This window comes from Emydura macquarii, unplaced genomic scaffold, assembly GCF_026122565.2.
Source record: "Emydura macquarii macquarii isolate MOO-44397 ecotype Brisbane River unplaced genomic scaffold, CSIRO-AGI_Emac_v2 contig_1119, whole genome shotgun sequence".
Classification (NCBI taxonomy): domain Eukaryota; kingdom Metazoa; phylum Chordata; order Testudines; family Chelidae; genus Emydura; species Emydura macquarii.
The window spans coordinates 10,039,313-10,059,271 of record NW_027131256.1 but is presented as its reverse complement, the minus strand read 5'-3'; the positions used below and the strand labels follow the sequence as shown (position 1 = coordinate 10,059,271).

Below are 19,959 nucleotides of genomic sequence, written 5' to 3'. Positions count from 1 at the left end.
TCACAAAGTCCATTTCTGAGAGGTCTGTGGGAGTGAATTGGCCAATTAAAAGGGATTGGTTTAGGATTGTCTTCTTGAAGCATAGCTGTTAAAGAACACACTTATTCCACCTAAAACTATTTTCTTTTTGGCATGAGGCAGATTGCAAACACACACAGTAAGGAAAAAGTGAAACAACCTTGAGGGGTTAAGGCAGAAGAGGAAATAGAGATGAGTGCAACCGGATATGCAATGGTTGCCCTACAGTTGGGTTTACATGCAAGGGACATCCCCAGATCCTGACCAAGACCAAGCAGCCTTTCTGAACAGAAGTAGGAAAGACCTCTTCTCAGAGATGGGTGGCTGATTTAATCTACATGAATTAATCCTTTTGCTCCCAGGAAACATTAAGAACAGAGGTAGCAACAGAAAAAAAGCAAGCTATACTGTATATACATAGGGGGAGACAGTGATCCCAACTTGCAATCCTACTGCAAAACCATAAGAAACCTCTCAATTAAGGCACTCTAGGTGCCAGGGGTTCCATTTCTCATAACACACCCACAGTTATCCCAATGTAAGAGGGCTTGATAGTTAATAGTCCCTTCATGCACCAGTTGCAACCTGACTGCTGCAAACTCTACCATCATTCAATATGTGGTGAAACTATAAAACTTATTGTATCACTGAATTAATAGTTATCTAGCACAACTGTGACAAGCATCCCCACTCATCAAGGCCTCAATCCAGGAAAGCACTAAGCACTTGCTTAACTTTACAACATGAGTAGTCCCCTGACTACTCATAAAAGTTAAGCTTGCACATATGTGCCGTGCTGGATCACAGCCCAAAAGTCTCACTGAAAATATGCAGGAAATTACAAAGCAGGGGGGAAAAAATACAGAAAATAGATTTAAAATAAATTAGTGTTGCCACTCCTGCCATCTACGTTTAAAAAATGAAATATTTTTGAAGCACACTCAGATTAATTGGATAAGACACATGAATGTTGAAAGAGCACATACAAAGAGATTAGTAACATGCACAGAACATGCAAGAATAAAAGATGGCTACTTTCTCTTTCTCTGGTCACATGCCCGACTCCCCTAAAATGAAAAGGATATGTTCACTGTAGGGTCTGTCCAAAGAAAGGGCAGCTTCCCTCCTAAACAACGTGCATAAGATGCAGTACAACTCTAAGAAAGTGGGGAATGAGACAAAAAAAAGGAACATGAAAAACTATGCACTCAAAAACATGCAGTCATAAATGGGTGTACAACATGAGGACGTTATACTTTTGAGATTCATGGACCTTACAGCTCTACTCAGCACATGGCTGCCAGTGGATTGAGAAGACGATCTAAGCCCACAGATGCATATATTCAACCAGCATCAGAGCTGGGAGATCTATCAAAGCTTCTTCTCTACCAGGGATAAGGAAAATTGAGAAAGGATCTTTCAGATTGGATTATGCTTAATGATAAGCTTATTGTACACAAATGTAGCATTTAAACTGAAGTATAGCTTCCTTATATCAATAATTACTGCAAATTACTTCTGCCTTCTTTAAGATCACATATAAGCACTGGAACAAGACAGCCTTTCACATCTCTTCACAAGGAATGACCACTTAGGGAAAAATTCCATAAAAGCATATGGAGTTTGAAATGCAAATGTGTTGTCGTAATGTGAGATGCAGTATAAATATAATATTAAGCCCTAGCTACTGCACTGGAGATGACAAACCTTTTATGTGCTGTGTTTCCATACATGAGAGGAAGATAAAACAACATGTACATCAAAGATCCCCAACTCTGCAGGCAAAATACACAACATAGATTTAGCAGATTTACTAATATTTCAGTCTTATAAAAACTCCTTCAAGATGTCTTCTATTTTGTATGCAAGATGAAGTGGGTACAAGAGTGATGGGGAATGGGATCAGAGTTAATGCTGTTTAACTATGCATTGCCTTTTAGTTCTTTGAGGTTTTTTTTTTTTAATTAATGCATCAATTTTGAATTTCCAGATTAATTTTTCTTTAAAGATAGAAAACTACAACACTGACTTAAAGGAATTCCCTTAAGGAGCGCATATGCACATACTAAACTCCAACTTGGCTGGTTTTGGTAGCTCAATAAAAGTGAATTTATCATCTCAAGTAATCAAGTGAGGTAAACTCTGGTATGCAACACTGCAACGGTATGAAACACTAAGAATGTGACAATAAAAAAGGCACCATGATACAAATGTGATAGAAAATGTTTGCAGAACATTACTATTTCTGCAGTGCCATAGATATTCCCAGCCTTTTAAAGAGGAACATGGCATGGTCCTCATCTCAAACAGCTTTATAATCTAAATACAACAATTAGGAAAAAGTGACAATAGGCCTATGATATGAAGGAAAGAAAAGGGAGAGGGAAACAATTGTTGGGAGAGCAGCTACAAAGGACAGTGATGCAGAAGGTGGTTTTCCTGCTTTTTTAGTTCTTTACATACTTTTAATATAATCAGGCATGAGTAACAGCAGCTAGAACTCAGGTTAATGCAAAATGGCAAGATGAAACTAGTGAGTTTTGAGGAAGTGTCTGAACTAGGAGGAGGAGATCACTTTATGCACAGGAAAAGGGAAGAGATGATGAGATGCCAGATGGGAGCGCACCGGACCAGTGAAGGGATTTCAATGAACACACAAGAAAGAAAGCACCATAACAAGATGAGGCATGAGTTTTGGAATCCACCATTTTTCAAATTAAGAATGATTATCCACAGATTATCCTGAAGTTTTTGTAGTTATAGTGTCAAGGAACAAATGTATCATAGGAAGGCCACTTGATATAAAATCTAACTACATAATCAGAAAAAGGGACTAGGAGAAGAATGCACACTAACAGATATCACTTTAGATCCTGTTACATAAATGATAGGAAGATTAAGATGTGGATCCCACTAAAAGACTGAAGTAAAAAGTTTGTAAGTGTTATGTAAGATTGGAACTCCTCCCTCTTCAAAGAATGCAAACTTCCACATTAAAGAGAATTAATTGAGAACTGACATGAATATAAAAAAGTCAGAAATGTTTTGTGGCTCCAAAATGACAATCAGCAGAAACAGGACAAGGTTGAAAAACCAATATAAAGTGGGAATCAATTACACAAAACATGATGGAAGCATCCAATGCAAAACCATCACCTGCAGTGGAGCCTAACTCGTGCATCTGTAATTCTAGAATTCCTTGGGTATACTAAGTAGAGACCGTAGAATTATCATTGTTCTGATTAGAAATCAGAAGCCAACTGGACTTCATCTATAACCCCAGAATAAACCTCATAATTTATTAACCTACCCTATTCTGACATTTCTGAATACCATTTTAAAAGCCATCTCAGATCTGCTTACCTGTTATTCTCTTTTCTTTATTCAAGTCTATTTGTAACCACTGATATCCATCAGTGGTAAAAGCAGCCCAAGGAGGTCCAGGCCTTTTCAATCTGGCTCTTTCAGGCGTCCAGATGTTTGCCTGGCCTGTTTGGTCAGGCCACTCTAGACTTGATGATGCCGTAATCTGAGAATCAGAGATTACTCCAGATTCCATTCCCAGTGTCCCATAGCAACCTGAACAACATAAGACATGAGAACTGAGATGCAAAAATCAAAGTTACACAACCAAATTTTCTTGCTCGAATTCTGCCTTACTACATTAAATTATATTGTGTAATTGTGTACATTATTGTGTAATGTTCTTTTTGCAAGTCTGATTTTAATTTTATACCATGACAAAACTATCTATCTCAGTGTCTAACAATTCACAAAATTAATTCAAATTGGAAAACTACAAACAAAGGGTAATGATAAAAAGCAACATACTCAAAGAAGAGTTGTCTTGTGGGGGTGCTGTGCAACAACATTACTCTGATATTAATCACTTCATTAAATAGTACATCAATGTAATTTACAGAGGAAACTAAATTAGGAGGTCAACAAGGACAAAGAAATAATACAAAAGTTAGATTCACTTTGGAAAACAACAGCTAATGTACCTTGGAGAAAATAATCTGGAAGAGATATTGGAAGGAAGGGTAAAATATAGAAAGCAGTAATGCTCTAAAAGGTACAAGGCTGATTATACTGGACAGCAACCGGATTTGAGTTTTCAGTGCAATGCATAGCAAAAAAAATCAATGTGATTTGGGGCTTGATGTGCAGAAGCATTCATATTGGCACAGCAAGGATGTGACAGATTCTTTCTAAGGCTCTGGCAAGAAAGCATCTGGAATGTTACATTAGGTTTTGGGCATCTCAATAACAGAAAGATAAGAACAGAAAAGACTACAAATTAAGGGGCTTGAGAATTATATTTTGTAAAACTCAGTTAACACTCAGCAAGAGGCAACCAATTAGCTGTAAGACTGAAGTAAAACAGAACAGAGGAATAGAATGGAAACAATGTAGAATGAGTGAGCAAATACTGACCTTTCTACTTTTCAAAATACACTTAACAACAACTTTATTCTTATATTTTAAGCTATATCAAGTAAGCAACAAAAAGGTAGGAGAACTTCTCTCGCTGTAGCAGGGGAAAAAACCTTCTTGAATATTGGCATATGGGGAAGATTTAAAGGGCCAAAAAATTGTAGCTTGGCTAAACAACAACTTTGGAGGCTGGAGGGAACACATTTTAAATATCTCAAACCTAGAAATGGAGAGGTTTAATTTAGGAATGAGTGAGTAGAAACATGACTCAAAGCAACTGAATTAAATTAAAGGTCTCGTTAAGTTAATCAAAGTATTGATACCAACCATAATCAGCATTTATTTGTATACTCAAAGATCTCAACTCTGACCAATCCTCACAACAATCAGTGAAAACAGATAAAGATCTAAAAGGTATCATTTGATTAACACAACAGCTCTATTTTTTTTAAAAACTTTTCCAACTCCACAAGTTTATATAAAAAATAAATATGCAGTACATAGAGTGATATGCTTACCACTAGTCTTAAACGTGAAGAGACTTGCAGATAATTGTCCTCTGCAAAAAACAAAAGAAAGCTATTTTTGTGGCGATCACTGGAATATTTAAGGCAAATTATTCTCATATTTATTCTGCCCCTATTATTGCATTCTACCAGGAATCTATTCATGCCAAATAATTTTTTCTTATTGAAGTAGCACCTGCTAACTCCACTATGAATAATGGTTTCAGCACTGTTAGTATGAACACCTTTACTCCAGGGTGAAACCTGGCCTAGAAGGTACCATCTAATCTAAAAGATTTCAAATATAAAATAAAAGTATAAAAGCTAATGATATATCTAGAAGAACAGCAACTTAAAAATATTTGGTTGTTTAAATGACAAAGCTGAACAAGAAAACAAGGTTCAGCTCCCTCCACCCAAACCCTCTCTCATTTACAGGAATTGTAAGACCAGAAGTCTCCAAATCAAGAGGACCACCAAGTTACCCTCAATTTGAGTTGTGCAATATTCTTCTTCCAGGTACCAAATGTCCAGGCAAGACTACACATGAAACTTCAATAGATCAAATTGAATCTAAGCTCTGTTCTACAAGTTCTGATATTTCAAACAGCACTGCAGCACTCAGGCTTTACATTTAGACAGATACCAGCAACCCCGTTCACTTTTTGATCTTCTGACAACATATAATCCTTTAATCCTCAGAAAGTCCTGCTGACTCCGTAACACAGTATGTTGGTGCTTCAGAAGAAAACATGACTACGAATCCCTTTAAAAAAATAAAATCTACTTCACTGCTCATTCAGGTCCTGCCTAAACTAACCTTTTCTAAAAATTTCCCACTGAGACCAACACTGGTTCAGCTCCACTGGTATTAGCAATGTTGGAAGCCCTAGAGTGGAACAGACACTGGCATTTACACCATGCTGATTAGACTTGATCTGAACAAGTTTACATGATACATTATTAAAAACGCCAGGAGTGGCCAGTAGCCTTTGTACATTGGAACTCCCCCCAGTGCTGTCATCAGTGGGGCTGGACAGAGCTTTGCAATGGCAGAACATTTTCAGAAAATTTCCCAAATCTAGATGGGGTCTCAAAACAGACAGACAATGATTTACTTGTCCAAACACACACCATAATGGATTTCAGGTGGGTCTGAGTAGTCAGCCTTGAAAAACAGGTTTCAAAGTAAACAAAAAACAGCCACCTGCTCTTTCAGTGCATCAGCCAGCCACATGGCATGCTATAATTTCAGCTGTTGAGATTCCATCTGAAGTTTTACATTGAAATAGGTGAGAATTTTTTTTAAACCCTTCCCTGGCTGTTTATTTTTTTAAATGGAAGAGAAAAAAATAAATTACCCCCCTGTAAGAAAACTGAACTAAGAATTACAAAAATGATATGGTTTTATTATATATATATGAATGGCAACAAACTACAAAGTAGCAGCCAAGACTAGCACATATTCAGTCAAATTATTATTTAAAAAGCAAAACTTTTAGGAGTTTATGGTCATGCCATATATTTTTGAAGGTAGATTCCCTAGTTCTGCAATGAAGTCTTAATTTTCACTTATGGCCTAGATGTTACAATAGCTTGGAGAGGCAATCATATACCACAAAAATGACTACAGCAGAAGAACCTACTTAGAACAGAATCTGCCCTTCCTATAGATGGGTAACTCCACTGGTTTATAATTTTTCCATGATACAACTGATGATCACAGATTGATTTACATCTCCTACTACCAAAAGGTAAGCATTAAATATATGAAAACAACATAGCAAACATACTTACATTTTTGAGGTGACATTGTTAGCCAAAGAACTTTCATAATATGGAATGCCTTTGCTGATTACAACATTGATTTGGCCACCCAGAATATTGGACACCACTCCTGCATGCACACCAGCCATGCAAAGTGAAGAGGACTTTGGAGAAATAGAAAGTAATGCTCAAATTCTTTTTTTCCAAATTGTTTCACATTATATTTATGCCATAAAGAAACTGCTATGATTTGTCTCCCCACTATCCACAGGCACCATTCATTTTTGAATTTACAAGAAATTAAATGTACATCTTTAAATTTCTCTATTTTCTAGAAGAGAAGTGTAATGGAAGTGTATGGAATACAACATTATCATTGAATAAGGTCTTCAGCTGGAATTTACATACTGAGATGATGCATAAGTGTTTAGACAGGTTGAGAAACAGAGCTGCTGATTTTCAGTTTAAACCATTTTCCTGAGAATCTTTTATGGTAGATTAGATAAGGAGAATATACATATCTACATATTCTAAAAGCCAGGTGAAAAAAAACTGGTTACTGTAACCTGCTTCTGTTAATGGAAAGGGCAGGAAAGGTGTAGTTGGCTGCTATACCATTACATCACATACTATTTGCTGACAGAGCACCACTCACCATGTTATCTCAACTCTGACAACAGACAACATAGAACACTCTTTTTATCACTTAAACATGCACAACTTAGAAGCTTTTATACATATTACAAGAGTAAACACTAGATAATCAGCAATTTTTGTTGCCAGAGTACAATGTAGTGCACATGGTCAAACTCCATACAGTGAGGAAGAGTTAAAACATGACTGCTGTTTATTGTGATCTATTACAGTATCACGAAATAAGAGGAGGCCATTAAGAAGTTAGCTTCTTCTCCAGTCACCTGAATGTTACAGGCTTGAGACAGCCAGCCAACAGAAATAAAATGGGAAGTACTGAAGATTATTCTAGTGATCCATATTTCTCAGTGGATACCATCAAACTGTAAGAGCATGAAATGCTTAACAACCTCTTGAAGACGGCAGGGTCCAGAGCGCCAGTCATTAAGCAGCTGGGCAAAATCAGTAGCATGTCACGTTAGGAAGTATCTACTTCCAGAGCCAAGGAAATAGAGCTTATAGAAAACAAACACCTGTAGCAGATTTTTATCAAAAAGTGCAGAATTTAATCAAACCTAAAATGAATATACAATATTGTCTAAATTTACTTACATCTCTATATCCATGAGGAATAGTGCCAGAAATATCAGCAAAAGGAATCACACATCCAGCTGGACAATACTTACTGGAAGAAAAGGAAATATGAAGTCAATATATGCCTGCCATTACACTTCACTTTAAAAAGGACAAGCAACATATTGTAATTTAAAGTTTTGCATCTCAAACCATGAACAATTTACTGGTTGGTGGGATTGTAATACTGCACACTCTGTCTAAAACCACCACCTACTGTATCAGTATGTCATAATTTGAGACAACTGTCAAGTCAGAAATAGAGAGACAAGGTGAGTGAGGTAATATCTTTTATTGGACCAACTTCTGTTGGTGAGAGAGAGAGAGAAGCTTTTGAGCTTACACAGAGCTCTTCTTCAGGTCTGGGAAATGTATTCAGAGCGTCACAGCTAAATACAAGTTGGAACAGATTTTTAGCATAAGTAGATAACACATTTCAAGGGGCCATTCAAGGTGAAGTGGCTCATTTAATACGGTCTCTTGAAAAATATGTTAACTATTCATGCTAAACAATCTGTTTTATCTTGTATTTAGTTTTGACACTCTGAGTGTGTTTCCCAGACCTGAAGGGCAGCTCCATGTAAGTTCGAAAGCTTGTCTCTCTCATCAACAGAAATTGGTCAAATAAAAGATATTACTTCACCCAACTTATCTCTCTAATATCCTGAGACCGACACAGCTACAACCTCACCGCATATACATCTGAAATATATATTCAGGAAAAGATTTAGAACTGTAAAATCCAGGCATTTGACAGGAATGTCATGAAAGTATGTGTTTTAACTACATTTTTAATAAGTATACCTCCCTATGTCTGGTATCAATACTACATAACATCTGTAAATTCTGAAGTTTTCAAATCAGAATCCAGCATACTAGCATTAGTGGTTATTTTATTTTATAAGCTTTAGACTGTATATCTATAAATGTTATACTTTTTAAAAATGGTATCTCTGAAAAATGTACATTACATAATATCTTCATGTAGTACTTTAATCATAAGAAACGGGTCGACTCCGGCTAATACTTTTACAGTATAGAAAGCAGGAGGCAAGATAGATATATTTCTGATGAAAGCACATGTTCATCTTCTAATGCCATTTCCTACCACAGATAAGAAAAAGCAAAAGCTTAAGGAAGAAAGTTGGAGTACACTGCCATCATTTAGGCCCCTATTCAGCAAAGTACTAAAGCATATGCTCAAGTTCCATTAAAGTCAATAGGGATAAACTTGATTTGGGGCCTTAATGTGGAATATGTGCAGATTGCAAGGGAAGGATTGCAAAGGTCAAATCTTGAGAGAATGGTGGTGCTATGGAATTCATAGGCACTCCAAAATTAAAATATTTTAGCCCAAATTAATTTATTGTCTTTACAATATTTTGTAGCGCTAAATAATGCACTTATTTGGGGAAAAAAGGTCTCTTGATGTCCTGCTTTGTCTACCATTCACCAGAAAAAATACAACTGCCTCTTATATCCTAGTAGAACCTCATTAATTCACACTAATAGTTGTGAGACCAATGGCAAGTTAATTCATTTTATAAATTAGTAAGTGAATAAACAACAGAAAAGCAAGGGTTAATGCATCACAAAATGTACTTTTATAATCTGACATGTGTAGGTTAGATTTAAATTGTGACAGACATTGTAACCACATGCAGTATCTTTAGGGATTATATTCTACTCTATGGGTTAGAGTTACCGTATTTCCTCCAGGAATAAAAATAGCGTGTATGGGGGAGTGATTACGGTGGTCACTAGGACTGTAACAGTTTCTGAGAAGTACCACCCCTGGGGTGACGTAAATATTTCAGGTAATACTTCTCTTTATCTAGTTCACTTTTGTAATCTGTTTTGTAAAAGCAATGAATTTTTAGTGATATGAGCCCTCATTAGCACTATTAATTTTTGGCTAGAATGCGGGACATTGCTGGTTTTTGTATGTGTGAATTTAGTGCAAATTAGCGAGGTTCTACTGCATACTAAGATGATTATCTTCATTTCTGGAAACTGTAAGGTCAAAACCTATGATTTTGTCATTTAATCAAATTTCACCATCCAAAGGACTCTGTCTGAAATAAAGTGGCAAAGTGGAAGATGATGTGTGTAACAGCATGAATAAAACCAGAGTAAAGTGAAGGGGAAAAAAACAAGGAGATTAGTCTTACTTGAATTCTGGTTCAGAAAAGTGACTTGCATTGTCTAAACAGGTTATTAGGTCTGGAAAGAAAAAAATGTTAGGTCATGAAGAAAATAGAGACAACCAATTTTAGCCAACTTTTTAAAACTGCATATAGATCATCAAATTGAGTTTCTCAGACTCATCAGTTCTGTGATTCAATCAAAAAGTCTCAGAACGGAAACAACGTACTTGTTAAATAACATACTAGCTATGGATCCTTTATGGTACAGTAGAACCTTGATAATTTGTACTAATGACTGGGTAACCCACGGAGAATTTAGCATGTGAACATTACAAATTTAAGGATACAACATTACAAAATTGATCTTGTTAATTTATTTTGCATAGTTTAATTGTAATTATTCATGGTAATGCTTCATGGAATGCTTGTTAGTGCACTGTAGTGTTTTTAAAAGTCACAAATTCTTAAACTCTGCTTCCCTGAGAAAACTGAATAGAGAAAGAATGAAACAACCCCCAGAATTCTGTTTTATGTTTAACATATGACTTCACAAGTTGAGCAGGATGAAATACAGAACACAGAAGGGACTTTCCCACATTATCAAGTGGCAACTAAAATTTGACATGTTTACCACTATGTCAACCTAAGCTGTCAAGTTAAAATACACATAAATGTATGCAAGTCAAATTAGAAAACACATATAATAAAAATTCAGAATGCAAAGACCACTTCATCCACTTTTTTGTAGTATTAATTCTAGCTCTGAAGTTCTCAAACTGTGGCCTGCAGAACATTTGCTGGTGGTCCACAGAGAACTGGAGGGTTATGTGTAGCTCTACATCCATTTGTATTGGTGTCCAGGCTGGACACCAGTAGAAGCAACTGTAAAGAAAGAGGAAGAATAAGTACAATAGCCTCCATTGCAGGCCACGGCACCATAAGAGCATGAAAGAGGAACAAAGAAGCTGTTTGCAGAAAAATGGACAAGAAGCCACCAGCTGGGCCCTAATCATAAGATTGCTCAGGGGGAACAAGGAAACAGGATACCACGCAGGGACAAAGTAACAAGGAGCAGGTCAGACAAAGACTAGAACGGACAGATGTGTGTGAAAATGGAACGGTAGAAAAATGCAGTGGTTACCATAGGAATTACAGGAGACTGAATGTGATCAGAATTCCATGATATCGCCATTCTACGAAGAAGTGATTTACACTAAAAATCTTTCAGGACCCTTCATCTGGCATCTTGAACACACAATGAATTTCATCTTTTATCTAAAGCAGCTGTTTCATCTGTTTCATTCCTTAACCCACTCTTAACGGTAACTTAGTGTATCTAGAGGCCAGGACAGTTGAGAGGTGTTAAGATGACATCTAAAAGTGTGTGTATTTTTAGACATCCACTGCTCATGTTGAGAACACAGAAAAATAAGCTTGTACTCATTATACAGCTCTAATTTTTTTTACTACACAAAATAACTAACGGAATCTGACAAATACCTGATTTGTCAGTGGTTGAATATGAAGCCAGAAATCCACGCCCAGAAATGTGTGTCCCACTCATGAACTGTACTGTGACTTCATTACTTTTTGACTCAATTAAATTGTCCATCTGGAAGCCCAGACCACAGTATTTTCCTAGGAAGAAAAAAAACTCATTAAAAAAAATCTGTTTATGGTCAGTGTAAGCTCACATTAAGTTTTCTAATATACATTGAGGCTAATGTGAACATGACTGTAAGTGATTAACATTCAGAATTTAAGATGGATGTTCAAATGTTCAATCAATCAGGGACACCCAAGAACATGAGCTTAAACAGCGTAACAGTTAAATAGGACTATTAGAGAACCATAGAAAGGTAGGACTATAAGGGACCTCAAGAGATCATCCATCGCACTGCACTGAGGCAGGACCAAGTAAACCTAGATCATCTCTGATTAGTGTTTGTCCAACCTGTTCTTAAAAACCTCCAATGATAAGTATTCCACAACTTCCCTTGGTAACATATTCCAGGACTTAACTATCCTTGTAGCTAGAAAGTTTTTCCTAATATCTAACTTTCATCTCCCGTGCTGCAAATAAAGCCCATTACTTTTGTCTACGTTCAGTGGACACAGAGAACAACTGATCACCATCCTCATAACAGCCTTTAACATATTTGAAGACTTATCATATCCCCCCTCCCCATGTCTTCTTTTCTCAGGACTAAACATATCCAGGACTTTCCTCAGTCACATTTTCTAAACTTTTTACCACTGTAAAATAGGAAACAATAACAATATAACAGCTTGTATGAGAATTAAGTCCCAGTATCAGCAAGTCTAAAACAACAGGTTCCTATATTATTAAGGCCCAGAGAGCACAGAACAGGTTTAAATATAGTCTGGTTTTAGTCCTTGGTGGAAGAAAAAAAAGTTTGTTGGCAGCAAAGCCTGATGTTTACCACGGACACAGACTCATGGTGAACACTATATACCCTAGGCTTGGAAGGATTAGATTTGTATTAGAAATGTCAGCGAATGTCAATTTACCATACATGCACAAAACAATGAAAAAAATATTTCCATCAATAATTGAAATTTACGGATAAGCAAAGTAAGACAAATGCTGCATAAGAACTTATCAGAATTTGATTTAAGGATATTTACTTTATATATTTTGACAAGTGATGTTAACAATTTCTGTTTCAACAGTTACAAAGCTTTAACTTTTTTAATCTAAACATCTACTGTCATTAAATAATTATTGTCTCACACCCTCCCTTCCCATAATTTCCCACAACTGTGAAAATTTAAATAGATAAAAATAAAAAATGCTTCAAAAATAAAAAGAGAATTCTGCTAAGCCTATGGATACTGCAAGACCAATCCTGAAGCTACAAAAAGGGCTTGAAAAATTCCTCCAAAACCTACTAGGCTCAGGGGCCAAAGCCTACTAGATAGGGTGAAAAATACCTGAGCTTCTTTGCCCCTTGCAACTTAAAGAAATAAAAACAGCTCACTGTTTACTGTGTAATGTATTTACATTGTAGCACTATCAATCAACTTTAATTATTTTTTAAAAAGCTAACTAACTATACCTCACATTTCTTAGACTTCCTTTCTCTTTTCCTTTCTATAACAGATCATGGGGTACCTTTTGTTGCATTGTTTTTGTCGTCTTTTCCTCTTTCCTTATCCCTTCATAATTTCTCTTTAATTCCCTACTCTAAATTCTCTTCTCCCCTGCTTTTTCCCACCCAAATTTCTCTCTTCCCTACTTCTTTTTCTAAACTTCTTATATACCTTCCCCATCAACACTTGGAAACACCTGCAAAATCCATCTATTCACTTACCTACCTACCTACCTCCTATGTTTTTTTGAGACCTACCAGAAACCTACTAGCCAAAAGTACTAAACTAAGGTGATAGGACCCCTGTTCAAAGGCAACCACCAAGTAAGAAACAGAGCTCTGTCTCTTTCCCCCAACTGCTGGAGTCCTTCTCCCCAGTAAATAACTCCAGCATGTCTCCCCATTGCTGCTCATAGCTTTCTTGAGCTATAGTGAATGTAACTCAGCTCATCTCAGTTGTGATGCTGCACACAAATCTGAGGCCTGGTCTACACTACAAAGTTAGGTCGACATAAGCTGCCTTGCGTAGAGCTAGCTGTGCATATGACTACACTTAAATTTGTCTCCCACCAATGGAAGCTTCTCATCACAGCGACGCAATAACACCACCTCCCCAAATGGCAACGAGCCATGGTGGATGTACTGAGGTTGACGCAGCACGAGTGTAGACACTGTTATTTATGTTGTCCTCCAGCAGCTGTCCACAATGTCTGACGCTGACTACTTTAGTCACAAAATTACTCCACTGCCCAGGGGTCATGGAGACCGGAAGGCCTCCCACCCCTCTACAGCCCTGTGAATATTTTAAATGCCTTTTCCTGATTGTCTAGATTGGCAAGCATCCCTAGCAGTTCCCCATTGTTGTATGCATGCCAGTGACGCTCCAGACATGCTCTGGCTTGGAGTAGGCAGGATATATTGGATCTCATGGGCCTGTGGGCAGAAGAGGTTGTGCAAGCACAGCTACAGAGCAGCTGTAGAAGTGTGGACATCTGAGAGCAGACTCCATGGGGGATGCAGAAGAAGGTGTACGACGGGGACCATCAGCTGTGCTATAGGAAAGTCAAGGAACTGCGGCAGGCATACCAGAAGGCCAGAAAAGTCAACAGTGAATCTGATGCCGAGCCACAGGCCTCCTGCTTTTACAAAGAGCTGCATGCCATATTTGGCAGAGACCAGGCCCTCCATCTCCCCCTCTCCCCTCCCTTCCTCCCACGCACACCACCATGAATACCTCCAAGAAGCCAGAGTCATAGGTTCCTGGTGTGAACAGCAAGGACAAGATGAAGGGGGAAAAAGAGCAGGATCGGTGACATGCACTCGGGGGGGTCCAACTATGCTGTGAGCCAGGACCTCTGAGATTCCAGCACAATCCAGTCATTCCCAGAAACAGAGCATGGAAGAACCCAATGCAGAGGAAGGAACTACAGCTAAGTGTGTAAATTTATTTCCCATTACAGTGCTGGCACCCCCAACTTAACAGGACACAGCTACTGACTTTTCATTAAAACTTACTCCTAATATATTAAGTTTTTAAATTTCACAATTTTTTGCACTGGTTTTGTTACTGAATAAAATTATATTTTTTTGGAAAATCATTAATCTTTATTAGTTCACAACATATGCTACAGAATGCCTAGTAGTTTTGAAAGCACCCACTGCCTTATTACCGTACAGTGTGACAACTCATAGGATCAGTGACACAGCGTAATAATCATAAACGTACAGCTGGCACCGCAAAATTAATAGGTGCAGTGACCGCGTTATACTCATAGATGTACACCAGGCACCACACAATTCCTAAGAGGCCCCAAAACAGCAAGGCAGGTAGAGCACAGTACACAACAACACATTACTGCTACAGTGCTCCTTCAAATCCGCCCTGAGCAGTATAATTCCATGTTGAGCTCTTCTAATAGCTTGTGTCTGGCTGTTCAAACTGAGCAGACAGCCACTCCACTTCCGCCCTCCACCCTAACACAAACTTCTCCCCCTTTGCTTCACATATATTATGTAAGACACAGCAGGCAGCTATAACCATTGGGATGTTTTTTTCAGTGAGATCCAATCCTGTGAGTAAACAATGCCAGCATCCCTTCAATCTACCAAAAGCGCATTCTACTATCATTCTGCATCTGCTGAGCTGATAGCTGAAACTGTCCTTGGAGCTGTCCAGGTGGCCAGTATAAGGCTTCATGAGCCAGGGGAGCATGGGATAAGGTTGGGTCCCCCACGATCACTACTGGCATTTCAACATTGCCAATGGTAATCTGCTAGTTGGGAAAGAGTCCCTGGCTTGTAACTTTCTGAACAGTCCTGTGTTCTTAAAGATGCAAGTAATGACTTTCCCTGACCAGTCCACACTGATGTCCCCGGGGATTCACCAGTGCTTGCATAACGATAGAAAAGTTGTCCTTTCTGTTGAGGTACTCTATGGCAAGGTGGTCTGGTGCCAAAATAGGGAGATGTGTTTTGTCTATTGCTCCACTGTAGTTTGGGAACTCCACTGCTGCAAATCCATCCACTATACCCTGCACATTGCCCAGAATCAAATCCTGCATAGCAGGAGAGGCTTAATGGCCCTCCACACTTGCATGATAGCAGTCCACACGGTGAAATTTCCAACTTCAAAATTATTTCCCACTATAGGTAACAATCCAGCACTGCAAGTTTCCACAGTGTCATCGACGCTCACTTCTCCACTGCCAGTGCGCCTCTCATTCTGGTGTCTCTGTGTTGGGGGCTGGGGGAAGCTCGGCAAACAGATCCAGTAATGTGACCTTGCTCATCCAAAAGTTCTGCAGCCACTGCTAATCACCCCAAGCCTGCATTACAATGAGGTCCCATCAGTGAGTGCTTGTTTCTCGGGCTCCAAAGCAGTGCTCCGACATATGCAGCTGCTCTGTGAACTCCCAACAATCTCAAACTTGTTCTCGCTATGTCCCACAGCAATCTGTCCTCCAAAAAACTACCATGTTCCAGGCTAATATGGTTCTTCTTACAGCTCTGCAAATACTAGAGGATCATGCGTTCTGTGCATGCAATGCTTATGACAGTAACACAGAGCTGTGTAGACTCCATGCTTCTGTCACAGATGATAGAAAGCAAGGAGGGTCATGAGGATTTCTGGGGGTTTTAAAAAAGGCATGAAAATTATGGGATATACATGACATCATGGGATGCAGACAGCTGCCCGCTGGGAAGTTAACCTCTTGTTCCCAGTCACCCCTGCGTGACTCATTTCAGTCCCACTAGCATTGCCAAAACTTCCCTAAAGACACAATGATGGACAATGGCAGGGTGCACTTAGGGATCCCTACCCACAGTACCCCACACTGTGCATCGACATATGCATTCCTGGTGAAAATACGCGGCACCAATTCAAGGAGCCAAACATGCATGCACACAAGCTATATACTAACTGCAGTGACTTTATGCTGATGTAACTTGCGTCGACCACAGTTTGTAATGTAAACGTGGTCTGAGCAGTATCAGCATAAACTGATACAATTGGTCCATTTTCATTCTGTTGCAACTAAGAAAGCTATAAGCAGTAGCAGAGGCCCTTGCAACTATAAGAGCTAGAAGTGTTGTTGCTGGATGAATTCCTGCACATAGCCCCCCCTCGCACCCCTCCCCATCCGTTCGGGCTAACAGTCAACCCACGACCTGACCTTATTAGGGCGTTACCATGGAATCGGCTGCACCTTTGGCTCCCACCTCATATATGAGGAACGAAACTCCCCAGCAACCAGGAAAACTGCAAGTGTACCCCGGCCAATCCAATGCTGGCACGAAGCCCATATCATGTTCCTTGACCAATCAGTTAACCCTTCATGTCCCATTTAGTCCATAAAGAGGGGTCTTTCCCAAGCCCCCGCTGAGAGTCTCATCGAAACCAGCCTGATCATCTGGTCCCGGTTCTCCCGCTCATGTCTGCCCCCCCTCCCCCCCGAGCATGAAACATGTTTTTGCCGGCTGAATTGAATAATGCTGTGGACATCAGCCTGTGTGTTCCTCTAAGTCTGTGTGGTGAGGGGTTAACTATCAGTCTGTATTTTACAGCTACATTGTCTGTTTAACTGCCCGTTTGTGTCTTGCAGTTAACTGCCTGTGTGAAATCTCTGTGGGTCTGTGTAAAATCCTTCTGTCTTGCAGGTAACTGGCTGTGTGAAATCTCTGTGTGTCTGTGTGAAAGCATTCTGTCTTGTAGTTAACTGTCTCTGCCTCTGTGCTTTGTAGTTAACTGTCTGTGTAACCCCTTTCTGTTTCCTGCAAGCAACTAATTGTCTGTGTAGCATAGTGGTAAGTGTCCCTATCTGCTACGTGGGAGACCAGGGTTTGAGTCCCAGGCAGGGAACCACTCTCTGTTTAATATTAGTGTAGGTCTTTATAGTTAGTTGCCTGTTTAATATTTTTTATATCAATTTATGTTTTGTGCTTAATTGTTTTTATATCCTTTTATATTAGTCTATATTTTATAGTTGGTTTGTTTAGATGAGTATAACTAGTTAAAAATCTATATTACTCCTGTGTTTATAATAAAATTCATTTATTCCCTAACTGACTCATTATTGACTCTTGGAGATCACTAACCTGTTGGAACAAGTGTAATTTTTTTTTTAAATGAAAGGCTAGATTCTGCAGATGTTGACAACACCTGCCTGTAAAGTCCAAGAATTGCCACAAATAAACAAACAGACTTGGTATCACATGGAGGTGTTAATATTCATCAGCTTAATCAGTCTAAATAGAGATGAGACAGTAGATAAGCTCTCAATCCAACTTTTCTTATCTGATTCAGAGAAAAAATATATTCTATTCTGTAAGATTCCTCTGAACTATCAGTTACATAGTGCACCAGTGATTCTATTTAAAATGCTGCAGCTGATAAGCAAGCAGAGTTACAATGCCAGATAACCCTATATATGTTACAGTTTACCACTCAAACTCATTTATTCTTATCATGATAAGAGGAACATTACCTTATTGTAACAGAGCCAAAAAGGAAACCAGAGACCTCTTCAACTGAGGGTAACATCACTAGGAGCATTTGTGACAATGCTTTGAAGAAAAGCCTTCTAAACAGTCAAGATATGTACATGAAATGTTTAAATATGCTTTATTAAAGAAGTTATCCGGACTTCACTTTACTAATTAATATTTACTAATATTTAGAATAAGAAGTGTTGATATCAGTGGTCAAGAGATACAAATTCCGATCACACTGTAGTGACTTCTAAAATGGTGCTTACGCTGAAGACATCTTTCAAATATAGCAGAAGCATTTTCTAGTCAGATGAAAAATGCAAAATGCACAACCTTTAAATATTTTTGGTGGAATTTAATCTTTTAAAATATAATCCAACCTCAATTCAGGATGTAAACAGGCTATATGGTTAGAAATAAATCAGTTTCCTTCCCACCCAGGCAACATAAATTTACCACTTCCTTTGGTAAGTTGTTCCAATAAGTAATTACATTCACTATTAAAAATTTGTCTCTCATTTCCCATTTTAATTTTTCTAATTTCAACTTCCAGCCATTGGATCTTGTTATGACATTGTCTAATAGATTAAAGACACCCTTAATTTCAGACTTCTTCTTCTCCAGTGTAGGTACCTAAAGAATATAATCCAGTCATCACTTAATCTTCTCTTTGACAAAATAGACTGAGTTCTTTAAGTCTCATTGTAACATATTTTCTAGACCATGAATCCTCCTTGTAGCTCTTCTCTGACTCCTCTCCAATTTTTAAACATCTTTTTAAAGTGTAGAATTGGATACAATATGGCTGCAGTGGTTTTACCAATGCCATAAACACAAGTAATATCATATCCTACTCTTGATAGCCACTGTTTCTGCATCCAAAGATCACATTAGCCCTTCTTGCCCCAGCAGCAAGATGGGAGCTCATGTTTAGTTGGCTATCTACAATGACAATCCCTTTCAGTCACAGCTTTCCAGGATTTGCCCCCCCCCATTCTTTGCTCTTAAATGTATGGCCTTGCACTTGGCTATATTCAATCTATATTAAATTATATATTATATTTACCATGCAATCCACACTGATCACTGATGCAGAACAATTATGATTCCAGCACTGTGTGTCATTTGCAAACTTTATCAGCAATGATTTTATGTTTTTCCAAGTTATTTATACAAATATTGAACATAATTGGGCTAAGAACTAATCTCTTTAGGGCTCCACTAGAAACTGCCTCACCCCACTCCTTGATGACCAACCCATTACAAAATTACATTTTGAGATGACAAGTTACCCAGTTTTTAATTCATTTAATATTTGCTAAAATGGTCTGGAACAGTATCTGAAACATTCAGATATTATCTTCCAACTTTTTTTTATTTGAAGTACATAAAGCAGACTCCAAGGATACAACATGCCGCTGACATTACATCATACCAGTGGTGTTAAATGCATAGAGTCCTGGAGTTTGAAGAAGTCCAGAGGAAAGTTGCTTTTAAATAAGTTTTTATATTTAATAGCAACAGCCACCTTACCAGAAGACATACCTGGATGCTAATTAATAGATGGAATGAGCTGATGGCCTGAGAGGGTCACTCTGGGATATCAACTCTTTCCCATTGGCCATTAATCCCCAGATAACGCCCTCTATGTATTTTGACTTAATATACATTCCACATTACAAACCTGGGATACAGTCTGCAAATATTAGTCAAAGA

The 19,959-nt window shown here is 38.3% G+C and overlaps 1 protein-coding gene across 1 annotated transcript in view; it reads right to left on the bottom strand.

Moving 5' to 3' along the window:
• The window catches only part of DCBLD2 (discoidin, CUB and LCCL domain containing 2), an 80,780-nt gene that overhangs the window by 28,788 nt on the left and 32,033 nt on the right, over window positions 1-19,959 (bottom strand). Inside the window, exons 3-8 of the mRNA XM_067546139.1 lie at window positions 11,642-11,779; window positions 10,166-10,217; window positions 7,974-8,046; window positions 6,759-6,892; window positions 4,974-5,014; window positions 3,382-3,597 (exon numbers count right to left, since the gene is read on the bottom strand). Of these exons, the coding sequence (XP_067402240.1) occupies window positions 3,382-3,597; window positions 4,974-5,014; window positions 6,759-6,892; window positions 7,974-8,046; window positions 10,166-10,217; window positions 11,642-11,779 (654 nt within the window). The remainder of the gene's footprint in view (window positions 1-3,381; window positions 3,598-4,973; window positions 5,015-6,758; window positions 6,893-7,973; window positions 8,047-10,165; window positions 10,218-11,641; window positions 11,780-19,959) is intronic.